This window comes from Actinia tenebrosa, unplaced genomic scaffold, assembly GCF_029948245.1.
Source record: "Actinia tenebrosa isolate PJP-AT-01 unplaced genomic scaffold, QUT_ActTen_1.0 PGA_scaffold16__25_contigs__length_10494907, whole genome shotgun sequence".
Classification (NCBI taxonomy): Eukaryota; Metazoa; Cnidaria; class Anthozoa; order Actiniaria; family Actiniidae; genus Actinia; species Actinia tenebrosa.
The window spans coordinates 947,155-965,687 of NW_028292576.1; the positions used below are offsets into that span (position 1 = coordinate 947,155).

Genomic DNA, 18,533 nt, shown 5'->3' on the forward strand with positions numbered 1-18,533 from the left:
AAAGAACACGATTGAGATATTAGTTGTTTGGATTTAAAGTGCTACTATGACGAAAATCGCTCAAACTTGGATTCAGCTGAAACTTCCTAAGAATACTCTTTAAAGGTCCAATAATCACTGTATGAAGTGTTTTCTTGATATTCAGGACGAAAGTATGCTATTTTTACGATTATTTTTTGAAGTCTGTGACGTCATACACTCAACAATAAACATTGCTACATATATTTATTTGTATATAAATCCTTAATTTATTTTATTCCTATGAAGCCCAAAGGGTGGCTAATGTGCTTATTTCACATTACTTGTGACTATAATTTATATTTTGGGGTGTTTGGGTATTTCTTTCTCCCTCTACTACTGATATTTTGATCATAAACTACAAAGAAATGTATGGAGCGATGTTCGATGTTGAGTGTATGACGTCACAGACTCCAAAAAATAATCGTAAAAATATCATACTTTTGTCCTGAATGTCAAGAAAACACTTCATACAGTGATTATTGGACCTTTAAAGAGTATTCTTAGGAAGTTTCAGCTGAATCCAATTCAATCCGAGTTTTTAAAACAAAGAATGACCCTGAAAACTTTACTGAACAAAACGACGGTGAACTGGCGGCAATGGTTTTATTAATCTTTGCGCTCGACTCGAAGTCTTAGCGCATGAGCTTAAACTTTTTCTAATTGTATAGCTTTTTGTCTCTATTATTGCGGTCAAAACTATCTTTCCAAGTTTTTTCATCTTGTTGTCTGTTCTTGGGAACCTTTCTAGTTGAATGAGTGATACTGAAACTGAACGGATTTATTCACAAATCTACGCGGTGGCCCATAGGGGACAACTGCAAACAAATAAAAGCTGCTGTAAAGAAATTATTGCTGCAAACAAAAAAAAAAGTTGCTGAATTAATAGAAGTTGCTGCAAACAAAAACAGTCATTATTGTCAATTCTTCAGTGTTTAATTTATCTGTACTTTCCAAAACCTCAATTCCTTTCCTTGACACCGGTTTTGGCCTTCAGCTGCATCGTGGGACGAAACTTTGTTCTCCTTATTGATCAATTTTGAATAGAGAAACAAAAAATTTCGCAGTTGCATTATACCATCGAGTATATTGCCCTTTAGTAAAAATACGCAGGTGATTATAGAATGTCTCGCGCGCTGATTGGTCAAGAAACTCACACTATCACACGATAATCACCTCGAGCGAAAATCCAAAATGTTTTTGTTGCTGTTACCGGAAAAAAAATGCCTTTTATCTTCTTTTTTTCTTCTTTTTTTTTTTGAAAGAATCACCTTTGTATTTATACTAAAACAATTATTTGCCTCAGCTCAGTGAATATCGGAGAGCCGCTCGAAGACTCGCGTCTCGGTAAATTATTCCCCGATAATCACTTCGCCTTCAGCGAAAAATTGTTAAATAATGTATCTATGCCCTAATTGTGATTGAATGATTTATATGAAGACAATGACACTATCATGGATATCATTAGACTTTTTACAACAAAGTAATAAAACACAATCAATAAACGTTAACGGAATACTTAATGTCTTGCTAATAACCGTTATTACACATGCGTTCGGGGCGGGTTTATCAAAATTGCTCTAACAGATGTTTTTACTTCATTAAACTATAGTTTTAGCAGATCATGGTTGACAATTTTGTTACTAGTGATACACTAACACATATTCATATTGCAATTTGGGAACTAAATATCGATAATTCCGTAAATACTGTACGATAAAGCTGAATGCTTATCAATAAAAGCTGTGACAGGATTAGCAGCCCATTTGTCTATTTATCGGGGAAGGGTGGGGGCAGTGGTGTTCTCTTGCTAACCCATACCAGAAATCTTACTTCCGTTGTTACATAAAATTGGCCCCTCCTAATTTTCTATTTTGTTAATAATTATTGTAAAGGTGCTGTATAAATCTTTTTTTGTGCGTACTCCCCTCCCCCCCCCCCCCCCCCCACTACTTGAACCTCTAATCCCTCCCCCCTATTCCTTATTAAAAAATGAATAGTCATTTACGTCAGGCATTGAATTATTAGTCTGAGATCAGCCTGACTTGAACTTTGAAAACAGAGTCAGACTGCACATATGTAGGATATAAATTAGAAGTCCTCAGTTTTCTCAAGTCTTGACTAACTAGTACTGCCCCTAAGGTCAGACATTGCCTAAAAGGGCTATCATTTTCACTGAGCACTTCATTCTCTAGTTATAAGTAATAGTTTACAAAAAGTAAGGAGTAGTAGTCCTTGGGGGTATAACCCTCTCATAATCAGGTACTGCCTGGAAAAGCTTGGGCTCTCTTGTATCTGCATCAGTAAAGGATAGTATGGAGGCAATGTTACCACAGCGATAGCAGTAGTTGGGAGCAGACCATACGGTCACTTACTTCTCATCAAACATGTACTTGTATCCTTCATGTACCAGTTGATGTGCTCTGCATATGAGCTTCAGGTTATTGATGTGAACAAACTGCAAAAGAAAAACTGAAGTCAATTTTCGCTGAATTGCCTCAGTTCATTGAGCACCCGACTGTTGTGTGGGAGGTTGTGGGTTTAAACCTTGGCAGCCAGACCAACACTCGTGGTCTTAGAATAACGGAGGAGAAGGTGCTATCTTTGTAATTACATCTACAAATGGTTAGACTTTCAAGTGGCTCGGATGACCACTTTAAATGGCGGTCCTGTCTCTCCAGACTTCATCATCACTACTAACCAATATCAGAGGGAAGTAAAAGAACCACTGAGGACGTATAGAAACCCTGGCAGTGACCACCCTCAGTGTCTACATCTCATACTAACCATCTCTCATTCATACCTTATTGTAAAACAGTGATCATATCCATATGTAAAAGAGCGCTATATAAATAATAAATCATAAAATAGTGAATGAAGAACCACTGATCATGAGTAGAAATGCCAATGCTAAATATGGTAATTGTTCCGTCAATAGCTTAGAAGGATCATCATGTGATGAGTAATAATAAAACAAAAACCAAAGCCTTGACTCGATCTGGTTGTGGTTACAACAAAACTATGAAAACTGGAATTATTGGCCACATACCTCACTAGTGACCGTTAGGTCCAAAGAGCCATCCTGCACCTCTAGGGCTGATAGCCCAAGTGTCCACTTCTTCAGGATCAGACCAAACAAGGTCTTTACTCTTGTCAAGGAATATGGTTTAAATATCTGACTTATATGTACTGTATGAAAAGATCATTGAAAAATGCATTTTCAGAGCTCACACTATTTGTGTCTTATATATTGAGACCCACAAAATGCTGAAAACAACTGCATGGTTGTGAGAATGCCATTCAGTAATCTTAATTCAGGCTTAGTACTGCAAGGTCAGAGCATATATACATAAGATCAACATCGGATACCATCGGATACTCATCTTTGCATCATGTTGGCACTGCTTGTCCCATACTCTTGATTTTATTTCTTACACATACGTAAAACGTACGGTAAAGACTGAATAAACACAATAAATATATAAATAACTTAGTACGTATGACAAATAGGAAAAACTACGAAACATTAAACTGCAAAACGATAAGAACTATAGAAACGAATAACTTACATTTGTGTACGAAGGGACGAAACTGCGAGCACCAACTAACTAAGTATTTACATAGAGGGCGTATATAAGGCGTACGAAAGCTCCTAAGGGACAAGACTAAATGACGAAACAATGACGAAAATACTTAGACTGAAACGAGCGAAACAAAAGCTATAGAACACTTATAAACAAACTTAAAGACAAAGAGAACTACACTAAAAACTCATTAAAGGCTTTTCAGATCTAACATTTACCGCTACCTACCATCTATTTCACCCCGGCCTGTTCTCAATCAGACCTCTAGCTCAGCTGGTAGAGCATCGGTAGTACAATTCCGAAAGTCGTGGGTTCGATTCCCAGCGAGGTCGGAAATATTAATTTTTTCCGGCGCGCGCGATATTGTTATTTATGCTCTCTTGTTTTGACATAACATGGGCCGGCTTGAACAGAGTGCGAGGGTTTCTATATATATATATATTTCTATATTTTATGTTTGAAAATTCATTGTAAATCATTATAGAGTGTATTTTACAGTCAATGTTATTAACGTTGTCTACCCAAAAAAGACATTTACACTTTTACACTTTTACACATTTACACATTTACACATTTACATATTTACACATTTACACATTTACACATTTACACATTTACACATTTACACATTTACACATTTACACATTTACACATTTACACATTTACACATTTACACATTTAGACTAAAAAATATCATGTGTTTCCTCGAACGTTCTGGCATAAAACAAACGCGTAAATACCATTCTCCATCATTCTGGATTTTCGATTCACGAGTTGAATTTTACATTTAAAGTTCAGGCTGACGCACACGAGGCAAAGAATACATAATGAAACACATGATATTCCTTTTAGTCTAAATGTGTAAATGTGTAAATGACTATATGTGTAAATGTGTAAATGTCTTTTTTCGTTGGACAACGTTAATGACATTGACTGTATAACGCTATAGAAATTCATTAAATTATTATTATTATTATTATTATTATTATTATCATTATAACAATTCACGATTCACGGGCTTAACCTCGAATTCAGGTGATATTTGTTAGTGTAATTTCCGCTTTTGTTTTCTATTTTAGGAGCGAGGCTAAGCCGCATGCACGTGACTTTAAAGAATCGTCAATAGTGGCAATATATGATTGCCGAAATCTTGCAAAAGATGCTAATGTGATGACCCCTAATAAGGTCTTAACCATGATCAGACGAGGTGGCCGAGTGGTTAAGGCGTTGGACTGCTAATCCAATGGGTTCTGCCCGCGTGGGTTCGAATCCCATCCTCGTCGACGGGTAATTTTTTTTGTATCTTGCACGGGCAGCATGTGTGTTCCTACGTCCCTATCGTTCTGGTTTCATTTACATGACCTCTACTTTATGCATCAGTATTACGCATGAGTAAAAGTTTGAGTTTTTGGTCACATGCTGTAATGAAACAACGTCAGCCAATATATCATTTTTATTCGTCCGTCGATACATTCGAATTCTTTCATCCAAATATTAATATAACGTTTGATCCGTTATTTTGCATTGCCATAGTATTAAATCCATTAAAGTCATTGGATGATTATGATTCTTGACTATGATACTATTAGTGAAAAATGCGGGTATGTGCGCCTCTACGAACGTCCAAAAATTGCACGTCAACTATTCACATCAAAATGTTTCAAAATCTATCCAATAAACTTTCCTTCATATTTTGATATATAATGACGACCATTTTGAGTTGTTTTTTCAAGATAAATCAAAAACGAGAATGGTGACCCCCATTTTTTTTGATTTTTGATAAATGCGATACTCGTCATTATATATCAAACATGAAGGAAAGTTTATTGAATAGATTTTAAATTATTTTGATGGGAATAGTTGACATGTTCAGTTTTTGGATGTTCGTAGAAGCGCACATACCTGCATTTTACACTAATAGTTCAAGAATCATAGTCATTTAATGACTTTGATGGATCTATTAATATAGTGTCTAGTAAACTTCGAGTTATGAGTACGTTTTGTTATATGAAAGTACTTTTATCTGTGAATAAAGGTTCTTGATTACAGCTTCCGGTTGCTACCGCAGTTCACTATAAACCCCATAAATTGAGATATTTGAAGAGCATCTAGCAAAAAAACGAGAATGGTGACCCCATCTTTTTATTGCAGTTTTTAAATATCCACAACATAGTTAATGTAAGTAAACTGAGTGAAAGATTGTCCGGTTAAAACGTTTTCAGTGTATTAGGAAAGGTACATTTGTTATTGAGGGAAGTGCCGTGGGGATTCAGAGCAAAGGGTCATCAGTAAATGATTTGTGCAAAAGGAGGGGATGACTAGTTACCCCCCTTACCACCCTTGGATCCGCTCATGCCTTTAAAGGACAACTGACCCCAAAAATTGCCGTTTTTCATATAAAACTACAACGTACATAGATCACATAAATTCAACTTTGAACTCTGATACAGCTTCTATGTCGCCGAAAAGAAATAATCAATTCGCGAAAAATAGCAATAGAAGAGCGCCATATTTGAGCCCGCAATAAATTACCGCATTAATGCCGTGACGTCACAACGTGAAGCTTGCATTCCAAACTTGTTGAGTTTGTATATTTCGAGTGCTAGTCGATCTTTTAATAGTCTAAGTTAGAGTAAGTTTCTTAATCCAGATGGGCCATTGTTGTGTGCCAGAATGCACCAACCATTGTTCCAAAACTGAGTCTGTTAGCTACCACAAAATTCCTAACAAAATAGCTCTTCAGAAGGCATGGATAGCGCGGATAAAGAGAGAGAACCTGCCGCCTTTGAAGAACTGCTACGTTTGCAGCGATCACTTCGAGGATTCATGCTTTGAAGTGGATCTGATGGAGCAGTTAACCGGGATAAAAAGGAAGAGGAGATTAAAGAGCGATGCTGTTCCGTCAGTATTCAATTTTTGCAAGCCAGCTAAAAGAAGAACTACATCAGAGAACCGGCTCAAACGCAAACAAAACGAAGAGGTGAGATAACATGTCATTTATACATAACATAGTTTACATTGTTTTTCGAAATAATCACTCATGAAAAAGACTTATTAATGCATACCGAAGCGAGTCATCAATCATTAGCTATTTATGCTTTCATAGATGAAATGTTGCTTAAAATCATAAGTATAGCTAGTAATATTTGATCGATACTTGAAATTTTCAAAATGGTTATTTGCACGTGTTTAGTTTACATTTGATATTTATTCGTAAACCATAACAATGTTGCCGTAATATTCCAAATTTGCTTGGATAAATGACCACGGAAGAATAATTTATAGCATTGTTGGTTAATATGTTTATTTTGTATTATTTAAGGTAAAGTAGGCCTCGAAGAATGGTTTATAGTATTGTTGAAAACATTGTTTATTTTTGTATTTTCAAAGAATGTGGAGCAGCTATGTGCCACAATAAATCCCTCGTGTGAAGATCCACCAAGTATGGAAACACCAGAGTTCTCTCCTGAACCACTTTGTAAGGAGATTGGTGTTCAGTGTTGCCTTGGTTGTAGATATGTTGTAACATCCACTGCATCAACTCACAGACAGAGCCTGGATACTATAAAGATGCCGACACAACAACAGTTTACAATCCCTCCCCTTCACCAAACATCAGTAGAGATGAAATACTCAGTGTGAGCTTCCACGACCACAGCTACAGTACTAGCTATCACCCCTCACCAGTAAAGTCAATGCCAACAGTGTCTCCACAAAAGTCAGAAAAGTCTTCATTTTCAGAGGAAGAGGGACTCCCACTAAGTGACGATGATGATGGTTTCATTGTTTCATCGCAAGAGACAGTTTCAACAACGGACAGTGAATTAGAGCCAGAAAACAAAGACTGCAATAAAACTCTTGAAAACCATATCAAAGAACCTAAATATTTGGTATTTAACTCTTGTTTGCAGCAGTTATTCAAGTTTTGTAGAAGCTGTGGAGCACCTGTCGCTGATGTCAACTTTGTATGTCAAGGCAGCCTACTTATTGTGACAACTACATGTATGAAACATGCTTTGACATGGTACTCACAGCCAATGTTAAATCGCTTAGCTATTGGGAACTTGTTGATTTCCTCATCAATATTATTTACTGGTAATACTTTTACCAGACTTCAAAACTTTGCATCCTGTCTTGGCCTAAAATTTCTGAGTGAGAGGGTCTTTTACAGACATCAGGAACGTTACCTATTTCCTGTTGTTAATGATGCTTGGAAGAGAGAGGAGGCTGCTGTAATTGAAGAGCTGTCAAATAAGGACATAGTAAATCTCAATGGTGATGGCCGAAGTGACAGTCCTGGCCATAGTGCTAAATATGGCACATATACTATGATGGAGACAAGCACAGGGAAAATTGCCACCTTCAGCATTGTTCAAGTCTCTGAAGTAACCAGCTCCAATGCTATGGAGAAAGAGGGGTTTCTAAGGTGTTTGAACACTTTAGAAGACATGGTCAGTATAAAATGTATCACAACTGACAGACACACATCCATCACCAGCACTATGGCAAAAGATTTTAGCCACATCAAACACCAGTATGATGTGTGGCATCTTTCCAAGTCAATTGTAAAAAAGCTGAACAAGAAAGCAAAATTGAAGAAAAACCAAGAGCTGGCACCCTGGATACAATCCATTTCAAACCATCTTTGGTGGTGTGCTGCTACATGTAATGGGGATGTACAACTTTTGAGAGAGAAGTGGAAATCTGTTGTTCACCATTGCGTGAACAAGCATTCCTGGAAGGATGCAGAGGTATTCAAAAAGTGTGCCCATCCTCCCCTAACCCGCAATTGTTCAAAAAGGCCCAAGGAGTGGAGAAGCTCGTTATCGCAAGTGCTTCCCTAAGATGCACAAGCGCTGGGTTGTTAAGCCAGTCTTACAAAGAAAAAGCTATGCTTTCCTCCCTGAGCTACAACTGAAAGTACTTGAAATTTGTGAGGGTGGCATGGAGGCTGCAGGGGTTGACCCAATTGAAGAGGTCGAATTACCAAGAAACATTGCTAGTGTTCCTGCCCCAGACAAACAGGAATTGATTGAACGACACCGGTCAAGATTTTCTAGGTAATTAATTTAAATGGAATGTAGTAGAGACTACAAACACTAAAATGTGTAGTGTTAAGTGATGCTAATTCTAACCATTTCCTATTTTTAATTAACACTATTTAGTAGAAAATAATGCAAAGCATCATTGGCACTCTTTTAGTGATTGTACTCTAGTGAATAGCTGTTTTGAAAGAACTGTCAAGTAAGCCTGTCGTCCCAATCCCCCTCATCTTTGAACAGCTGTGTTCATTACTGGTAATAATTACAATGCTTCTACAAATGGGAAGGTACTTGACAGACCCAGTAAAACTGCTATAAACAAAATATGTAATTAATGTGAAGGGGACCTGATTAAAGTGGTAGATAAGTTTGCAGTTTTTAGATGTTCAGATGAAAATTTTATTAAAATATCATTACCACTTAGGAAACGAATTGACTTTTAAATGAAATCTTAAAAGAGGTCTTTTCTTTAACTATCTACGCTCCATTATATATGGGGTCTCTCCCAGTATGAATGTAGTATAGAAAAAATTCCAGCTGAATAGTGACTTTCGCTTTCACTCATGGGAATCAAGATGTTCATTCATTTGCTCAGTGAATTAATCAGTGCATGATTACTGAGCTGCAAAGGGCCTATTTGCCTGGAAAAAAAAAATATGAACCATAAATGGCTGACAAGCCTGGATGCCAAGATTTCCTAGTGCCAATTTGTCTGACAATGAGACTAGTCAGTACCAAGATTCTAAGATGGGGTGGGATTCTATCACCAAGAGAATATTTTTTTCATTTAGCACAATTTTTGAATCCATTATAGCATGCTACTTCAAGGCAAATTCTTTATAAACAATACTGACTAGCCTTGTTTTCAGACAAATTGGTGCCCAGGAAATATTGGTTATCCATGTCTAGTATAACTGCAAAATTTGCTTGGTTAGCTCATGATTTTGTCCACTAGTGCTTTGTACACTAGGTTCTCTATTCAGCTGGATATTTTGTCTAGGTGTAGTTGTTTTTAAATAATAAAATATGCAAAACCTACAAAACATTTATATAAACAACTTTCTATATGTACTTCATCTAAAAATAAATTCATGACTACTCTTATACATTTTGGTCTCAGCCTTTCCATGTTTTCCTTTTCAATTTATCAATTCAGAAATCCTGATAGAAAAAAATCCACTCTGTGTATATGAAATGAAGTAAGGAATAAATAAAATGTATATAATAACTCCATGTAACTTTAGGCCAAGCTAATCATCTGCATAGTGAAAACCTTCAAATTCAAAGTCCTCCTCTAGTCCAGGGGGAGGGAAGTGTGCTCTGATGCACATGACAGCACAAGAGGGCAGAACAACCTGAACTTCCTTTCCAAGAACTCCCCAGCACCATCTTGCTAGTTGCCTATATGCAATGTGTCTGTACTGCTTGTGCTCTGGGCCTTCATACGCATTACTGTACTGCTGTTTGTACTGAGCCCATGCGGTTCGAAGAACATACTTATTGGCACAAACAGGTAAGAATCCAGGATGTTGAGTAATGCATGGTGGTGGTTCATCAGCATCTCCATCTTCAACAACAAACTGGCATGTTGCAACCACTTTTTCGATTTCTTGGCAACAAATGCATTCAGATATTGAATCCATAATTTGGCAGCTACCACAGGTACACCTATTTAACAGAAATAAAACAATTCTTAGTATCTTTGAACATTATCAACGATTGTCCCAAGTGAGAATATACATACACAACTTGTGACACAACTATATCCCTGTATCTATATCCTGCAGTATATAACTTATTGACTATCAAGCGATGTTTTTAAACATGTTTTTAATTAAAATTGTGAAAGTTGGTATTGCTTTTGGTTGCAAACTGGATTCATGCATACCAATATCTAAAGAACAGATTGCAAGAACACGAGTGGCAAGATACGATTTTATATAAAATGGATATGTAGTTCAGTTTTGTGATAAGACAGAAGTACGACTTACCAATCTGAATTTGTAAGTCGATTGTTCTCTTGTTCATCGTCTTCAATAATGTCACTGTCAGATCCTTCTCTGAACTCTTCATCTGAGGAGATTTCTATTTCTGGTTCAAACTGATATGGCCGTAAACCAAATTCGTCGTCCATTCCGAAAAATTCTTGAGCGAAATCGTCTCCCGAGCTGTCCGAGCCTTCGGAAGAAGAATTAGATTCTGACATGCCTTTAATTTGATGACCAAGTTGTATTTTTTCGCAAAATATTGAGTAAAACGTATAAGAAACTGAGGAAGAAGTCAGGCAAACAACTGGAAGCTTGAACTCTTGTGACGTTGTGACGTCATTACGCTATTTTTCTGAGCCCGCGATAAAAGCGCAAGATGGCGGCCACCAGAGCGATATATGCGATGTTTTCAAAAAATTGTTTTAGAAAAATGGATGCTCTATCCCCTTTAAAAACTGGATTTTTGGACTTCTCAAATGATGTAGTTCCTCTTAAAAATGGGTCATTTTGGAGGGTCAGTTGTCCTTTAACATGGATATGTTACGAAAGATCATGAACTGCCGAGCAGATCCTCAACCCTTAATGAAAACCATGCTGTTAGAGTGATTTGCATAAACCCGTGAAATAAATATAAACGTAATAATCATCATTATCATATTACCCGTATCTGCCCCGGCGCGCGCTCGGGCCGTACGGCTTTTAGCGAGCAGAGCCGTACGAATCCGTACGGCCCTGCTCAAAACCTGAAACCGTATTGACATAATTTGCAACTTTGAAAGTATCTTATTCATTTAGGGTCATATGATAAAATGCTTATTGACCGAGTTAGGTCGGGCCGTACGGGAAAATATTTGGCTCTCGGTCATTTGTAGGGACATCGCTGCGCTCGGTCCGTACGGCATCACCTCGAGCCAAATATTTTCCCGTACGGCCCTCCCACTCAGTCAATAAGATAATAATACAAACTAGTACGCGTTATTACTCATTAGACTTTATACAACAAAGTAATAAAACACAATCAATAAAGTTTGACGGAATACTTAAATGTCTTGCTAATAACCGTTATTACACATTATGCGTTGCACGGGTTTATGAAAATTACTCTAACAGATTTTTTTGCTTCATTAAACTACAGTTAGATAATTTTGCTCCTGATAAACTAACACATATTTATATTGCAATTTGGGAACTAAATATTGATAATTCCGTAAATACTGTACAATGAAGATGAATGCTTATCAGTAAAAGCTGTGACAGAATTAGCAGGCCATTTGTTTATTTATCGGAGGGGCGGGGAACAGTGGGCAGCGGGGTTCTATTGCTAACCCATACCAGAAATCTTACTTCTGTTGTTGCATAAAATTGGCCCCTCCTATTTTTTCCATTCTATTAATAATCATTGTAAAGGTGCCGTATGAATCATTCTTTTGTGTACCCATTCCCCCCCCCTGCCACTTGAACCTCAAATCCCTCCTCCCTATTCCTTAGTAAAAAATGAATAGTCCATTACGTCAGGCATTGAATAGAAGTCCTTAGGATTCTCTAATCTTGACTAACTAGTACTGCCCTTAAGTTCAGACATTGCCTAAAAGGGCTATTATTCTGAGCACTTCATTCTCTAGTTATAAGTAACAGTTTACAAAAAGTAAGGAGTAGTAGTCCTTGGGGGTATAACCCTCTCATAATCAGGTACTGCCTGGAAAAGCTTGGGCTCTCTTGTATCTGCATCAGTAAAGGATAGTATGGAGGCAATGTTACCACAGCGATAGCAGTAGTTGGGAGCAGACCATACGGTCACTAACTTCTCATCAAACATGTACTTGTATCCTTCATGTACCAGTTGATGTGCTCTGCATATGAGCTTCAGGTTATTGATGTGAACAAACTGCAAAAGAAAAACTGAAGTCAATTTTTGCTGAATTGGCTCAGTTCATTGAGCACCCGACTGTCGTGTGGGAGGTTGTGGGTTTTAAGCCTTGGCAGCCAGACCAACACTCTGGGTCTTAAAATAACCTAGGAGAAGGTGCTGCCTTTGTAATTATATCTACAAATAGTTAGACTTTTGAGTGGCTCTGATGACAACTTTAAATAACGGTCCCATATTTCCTCGCTCTGGTTGTCGTTACAACAAAAGTATGAAAATTGGAATTATTGGCCACATACCTCACTAGTGACTTTAGGTCCAAAGAGCCATCCTGCACCTCTAGGGCTGATAGCCCAAGTGTCCACTTCTTCAGGATCAGACCAAACAAGGTCTTTACTCTTGTCAAGGAATATGGTTTAAATATCTGACTTACATGTAGTGTATGAAAAGATCATTGAAAAATGCATTTTCAGAGCTCACACTATTTGTGTTGTCATATATTGAGACCCACAAAATGCTGAAAAGAACTGCATGGTTGTGAGAATGCCATTCAGTAATATTATTTCAGTTTTACTACTGGTTCCTATATTATCATCGCATTTTTCAGATCGAGTATAAGCTCCAGTAGCTTTCAGTAGGCATTTAGGTCATGACCACTTAATACAATGCATTATGGGATACATTGGGGGAAGAAAATTAGATTAAGAAAATATATACACTGTGAGTGACATGTAAATTACCACGTAACTACAAGTATTTTGTCATAATTCATAATGGGCGCATTCAAACCGTTAAATTATGTGCAAGTACTAAAGGATACCACAGAATGCTCCTTTGTGAGGTATTTCCATATTGCGATCAAGAGTTCGTATCTAAAATAGGGAAAGGGAACCATTAAAATAACAATTTAGTAACAAACACATACAAGGTTTAGGACATGATTAATAAAGCAGCTAGTTCCAAGCATGCATGTTGTAATCTAAGTATGTCTTTGTTACCTGGTCTATAGTCTTAATGTCAGGCGAGAGGCCTCCATGGACACAGAGTACCTGCCCATCAATAATCTGGTAAAAAGACAACAGACAAAATAGAGCTCAGTCTTTAGCTTGAATTGGGTGTTTTCCAATTTCAGAGAATGTGTCATTCCAGCCTATAGGAATGAGACTCTTTCAAGTTCATTCTTGTACGTAGGATGCATTTGAGTTAAAATTCTGTATACACCTAATTGAAAAAACGTTGTCGGGTTCAAAAAAAGGTTACATCAAAGCTAAGACCGAAGGGGAGCATGGAAAGACAAACAGTTATGCTAATTTAATGCGTATTGCAGTTTTCCCTTCCTGTGCACATTTTGTGCATCATGGCTTTGGCATGTTGTTAATCTAGGTCGACCAACTTTGCTCTACTGTGCATTTTTACATGTCATATGCAAATATAATACACATTTTGGAGTACCCAAAATCCTTTTCAGTCTTAGCTTTGATGATATGACCTTCTCGAACCCGACTACATTTTTTGAATTAGGTGTACACTACTTTTATAATTTCATTTTATTTTCAAGCATTCTGCTACACTGACCAACTCGCTCAGTTGTACTGTAAGATATTTCATGTAGCCTTGAACATGGCCATATGGCTGAAAGCTTGGCAATAAAATAGAATCATAAACGTAGTAAATAACAAAACTTAAACTCAAATGATACTCTTTGTTTGAGTTGACCCATATTCATGTGTCTTCTCATGCACAACCATTAAACAAAGAAAACTATGTATGAATGACACAGAGTCTGAAAAGGGGAAAACATTATGCCCAAGTTAAGGATATCTATTCTTTCAACACTTTTCCTGCATCAGTCAAGTTGCTGATGGTGTACAGATTAATTGTTGCTCATCTATCTACATAGACTACTATTCAATAGTGGACTATTTAATAGCGCGTGTGTTGCATATGGTGCTGTGTTATATACGACTGTGGCAAGGCCTTTCATCATCTTTCACAAATGTTGAAATTTGAAATACATAAATGTTCTTATATAAAAGAAGACTGAAAAAAATTATGTGAATATATGAACTGCTGCCATTGTGAAAATGTCCAATATGAGCTGGAAGTAATCAAATGTGTTATATTAGACCTTCCCCAGGTGTAGCTGCAGGGAATATACCAACATATACCATATAATACTACCTACTGCTAACTGCTACCTAACTTGATTAGCATTGCTATTTTTAGGTAGCAAGTGGTTCCTCAAATTTTTATCGTAATCTTCAAAATATTTAACAATTAATTTGCAAATCAGAGGGCACAAATAAAGTTCTATTCTATAATAGATCTTTAAAATGGTCATTGATAAAGTACAAGGAAATTAACATAAACCAACATTTGTTTAACACAACTTACAGCAGCGATAGTTAATAAGTCAAAGACTTTACAGCAATATCTCCATGCATTGGCATTACCATACTTTGTTTGACATTCATCTGCAGAAAGAACGAGAAGTGAAAGGTTACTCACTATATATCTCAATGGGATCAAATACATTTATTTTTTCCCCCATCTGGCTGTTGAAGCTCTGCTGGCAAATTGTTTTAATTTTAATGAGGTAAAGTGCTTGAAGCATTTTTATTGTATAACAAGTGTAGTGAATACCTGTACTTCCCCACTCCCCATCCTTGATAAATATTATCCATTTTTCATTTTCAACACCAAAAAATAATAATAACCGACTTAAAGACCCATTGCCACTTACCGTGATGCACCACGGTCACAGATGAATTTCGTGGTCCATGAAATTCAAAGATTCATATATTGAATAATAACTAAGGTACTATAATGATTCTTTTACATTCTTTTACGGATTTAGGGACTATCTAAGAGTTTATTCATAAAGTTGGAATTGTTTTTTCGGTGGTAACACGATTCAAAATGTAAACAAATTGTGATGCATCACGGTAAGTGGCAATGGGTCTTTAATGCAATCCTCGAGTTTAGCATTGTTTGATCTTGAGAAACCTACTCAAATTATATTCTGGCTGACTTCCAAGAATGACAATAATGTATTATTATGGACTGTTATACTGCACTGACAGTATTCTAACTGGTAAATAATTCAAGTACATACATGTACATATTGTATAAATTTATACCATTTATACAAAACAGTGCATTAACCTACCATAAAATCCATACACCTGAGTGATCTGTCTGCTTTCATGGTTACCTCTTAATAAGGTTATACGATCAGGCCATCTAGAACAATTAAAAAACTTGAATGTTAAAATATAATTATTATAAATATGTAAATTCAGCCTACACTACACAATGTATTGACATACATGGCATCACATGGTTTAGTGTCATCAGTAGTTACTGCAGACAGGAAGTCAATACTAAGTAATAGTTTTATTAATACCACAAAAAAATCAAATAAGATGACATTAATTAATAAATTACTAATTTAATTATACAGCTTCTCATTAATCCCATATAGGTAACTGTCCAATTATTTTCTTAATTGGACAGGTCTTGTTGATATGGGATTAATTAGGCAGCTATATAATTAATAGGTAATGGGATTTCATGCTCCCCAATCAAGAAATAATTAGACTCTAAAAATTCCTCTGACTGCCAAATTGGCCTCATACAATTTTGTCAGTCCTCGGAATTTTCCTCATCCAATTATTTCTTGATTGGACAGCACGGAGTCCTATTACATATACTAATTTAAGACTCCATATATCATTCTGAAACCCCCAAGACCTTAGAGCTCTATACACAGCTATTAATTTTTATGCTGAAGAGGAAGGCTACAGTACTTCTGCAGAATAGTGTCACTGTTTGCTACACTTGCAGCAATAATGGACTACTTTGACAATATGGTGGCCATCTTTGATTGATAGGCATTATGAGACATCAAGGGGCAAGTATATCTTTAATTGATACAGTAATGATTGATATTAGTTCAGCTCACCACAAGAGAATACAATGAAAGATGAATTAAGACATTACATACATCGATCACCTTTACATATGTACCATAAAAGAAAGACAAACACACAAAACTCTATATATTTTCTGTCATCTTTGACTGGTTTTGCCCACTGCCATAATGACCACTGTATCTTTGAACTACTCCATTGTACCACATTTTAATAAAGTTAGTAACCTCAAAAACTACAAAGCTGAGACCGGCAAGGATTATGGGTACTAGATACATTTTACATGTTTCAACCACTTGGTAACTTGGACAGCAAGAACCAATCCAAATGTAGAATAAAAACAATGCATTCCAACTTTGGATTCTGGAATCAATCAGAAACCTGCACTGCATAAGAATGGTAATTTGACTCTGATATTAGGTGTAAACAACTACTAAGATAGCCATCATCATTTTCTTGTGGGAATAAAAAGATATGTTAAAGCTAGGCTATTGTTTTATCTTCTGGTTAGCTCCATTGCTGATTGCATGGCTTCTGATTCCACTACTCAAGGTTGCAATGTTTTGTTTTTATTTTACATTTTGGTTGGTTCTCACAGTCTACACTGCAATTATACATAAGTCGATCCCAGTTTTAATAGTATACTTGCACTTGTAAATCCATCAAAGGTATGATAATTGCAAGTGCAAGTGCAATATTATGTTTCTTTGCTGTCTTTTTCTTTTTTGCACAAGTAATGAACATCTAGACTATATCTAGTAATTTATCCAACCTACATGTAGTATTCATACGAATACATAATCGTAAATTCGGAGAAATGCGAAAGAAGAAAATGTGACAACATTCCAAAGTGATTTTAAAGGCAATATGAACAAGTGAATTGTGCCGAATTGAATTCTTTCAAAGTCATCTAGCATCAGCGAAAAGAAAAAGACAGCAAAGAAACATAATATTGCACATTAAAATACACATGCCACATTTTGGCAGAAACCATCCCTCTACAACAGTTACCCAGGTTTTTTAATAGTCACACTAAGATCTTTTACAAGTTATCATTTTACCTCCAGTGAGCAATAGTCAAACTGCAGCTTGTATCAAAAGCTTTACTTTGTTTGATATGAAATGTTACCCACGATCCTTACCACTCTCAGCTTTCTAGGGTTTTTGGTAACTAACATTTTTGAAAGAACAATATAGCAAACATATTTCCATTGAACTTACTTTGCTTTTAATGTGAGAAGTCTAGTGAACGTTTCAAGACTGTAGTACCCTCTATCAACGAAGTCCCCCTATAAAGAAGATGCATGATTATAACTGACTTCTATTACTATACTATGTACTGTACTTTTGTATTGGTTATATTTCCTGGGGTGGAATTATTATTAAATAGTTCCCTTTTAAGGTATTAAACTTGTTAGATGAACATCAATAAAGAATAATATACCATAAAAACATAAGATGTGTCTGGAACTTGTCCTCCTGTCCTGAATAATTCCTCCAGATCATAAAACTAGATATGGAATAAAAAAATAACAACTGTTACAATAGTTACGAATTTATCAACAATATATGTCATATTGGTTACAATAAATAGTTAAATTGCAATATCCACAACTTTGATTATGATAATAAGCCAGTCAGAATAAATAGGCCTAAATAATAATTTTTTAATGATCTCTTAATAATCTTATTTAAAAAAAATCAAAAGTATATTTTATAATCTTACATATAAGCTTAAAGCTTACACCGCAGCTAGCTTAAGCATCGTAAAAAATACCACTAAAAAGCTAAAAAAAGAGACCTACTTGTCCATGGATGTCGCCACAAACAGTGACAGGAGTTGAAACAGGCTGAACGTTAGACTCTTCCAGCAACAACTCACACACAAGATCACAAAGTTTCTGCAACAAAACAACAAGAATTTCGATAAAAATTACATTACATCTTCAATTATGATATCGTCGATTAATAATCTATTAGTAAGAGGAAGAAAAACTATACTTTAAGGTCATTTTCTGGTAGATATTCGCATTTTTTGGCGATCTCTATCCATTTATCGATGTCCGCCATGTTTCTTGTTCCTTCGACTGACAGTCGTTAACCTC

General features: G+C 36.2%; 3 protein-coding genes and 1 non-coding gene across 5 annotated transcripts; 2 read left to right on the plus strand and 2 right to left on the minus strand.

Annotated features, from left to right (window-relative positions):
* The first annotated feature begins 4,803 nt into the window (after window positions 1-4,803).
* On the plus strand, window positions 4,804-4,885 carry Trnas-gcu (transfer RNA serine (anticodon GCU)). Its single transcript has one exon. It is a non-coding gene; the product is annotated as a tRNA-Ser (tRNA).
* Window positions 4,886-5,978: 1,093 nt separating this feature from the next.
* LOC148910522 (THAP domain-containing protein 2-like) lies at window positions 5,979-8,871 on the plus strand. 2 transcript variants are annotated; one of them, XM_089031029.1, is made up of 2 exons: window positions 5,979-6,582; window positions 6,993-8,871. In XM_089031029.1, exons 1-2 carry the CDS (start codon window positions 6,253-6,255, stop codon window positions 7,242-7,244), a joined length of 582 nt encoding a protein of 193 aa, XP_088887155.1. In that variant the 5' UTR covers window positions 5,979-6,252; the 3' UTR covers window positions 7,245-8,871. The 2 variants fall into 2 exon arrangements, with proteins under 2 accessions (XP_088887155.1, XP_088887154.1); XM_089031028.1 differs by having other exon boundaries at window positions 5,980-6,582.
* Window positions 8,872-9,019: 148 nt separating this feature from the next.
* LOC148910523 (uncharacterized) lies at window positions 9,020-11,121 on the minus strand. The gene is made up of 2 exons (XM_089031032.1): window positions 10,636-11,121; window positions 9,020-10,312 (listed from the first exon to the last, which is right to left on the minus strand). The coding sequence occupies exons 1-2, from the start codon at window positions 10,848-10,850 to the stop codon at window positions 9,895-9,897; spliced, it is 633 nt and encodes a 210-aa protein (XP_088887158.1). The 5' UTR covers window positions 10,851-11,121; the 3' UTR covers window positions 9,020-9,894.
* Window positions 11,122-11,423: 302 nt separating this feature from the next.
* Window positions 11,424-18,524, minus strand: LOC116289723 (serine/threonine-protein phosphatase 6 catalytic subunit). Its single transcript, XM_089031030.1, has 10 exons — window positions 18,430-18,524; window positions 18,234-18,329; window positions 17,873-17,938; window positions 17,650-17,717; window positions 15,666-15,739; window positions 14,891-14,970; window positions 13,495-13,560; window positions 13,317-13,368; window positions 12,796-12,887; window positions 11,424-12,517 (listed from the first exon to the last, which is right to left on the minus strand). Exons 1-10 carry the CDS (start codon window positions 18,496-18,498, stop codon window positions 12,269-12,271), a joined length of 912 nt encoding a protein of 303 aa, XP_088887156.1. The 5' UTR covers window positions 18,499-18,524; the 3' UTR covers window positions 11,424-12,268.
* Between the last annotated feature and the right edge of the window lie 9 nt (window positions 18,525-18,533).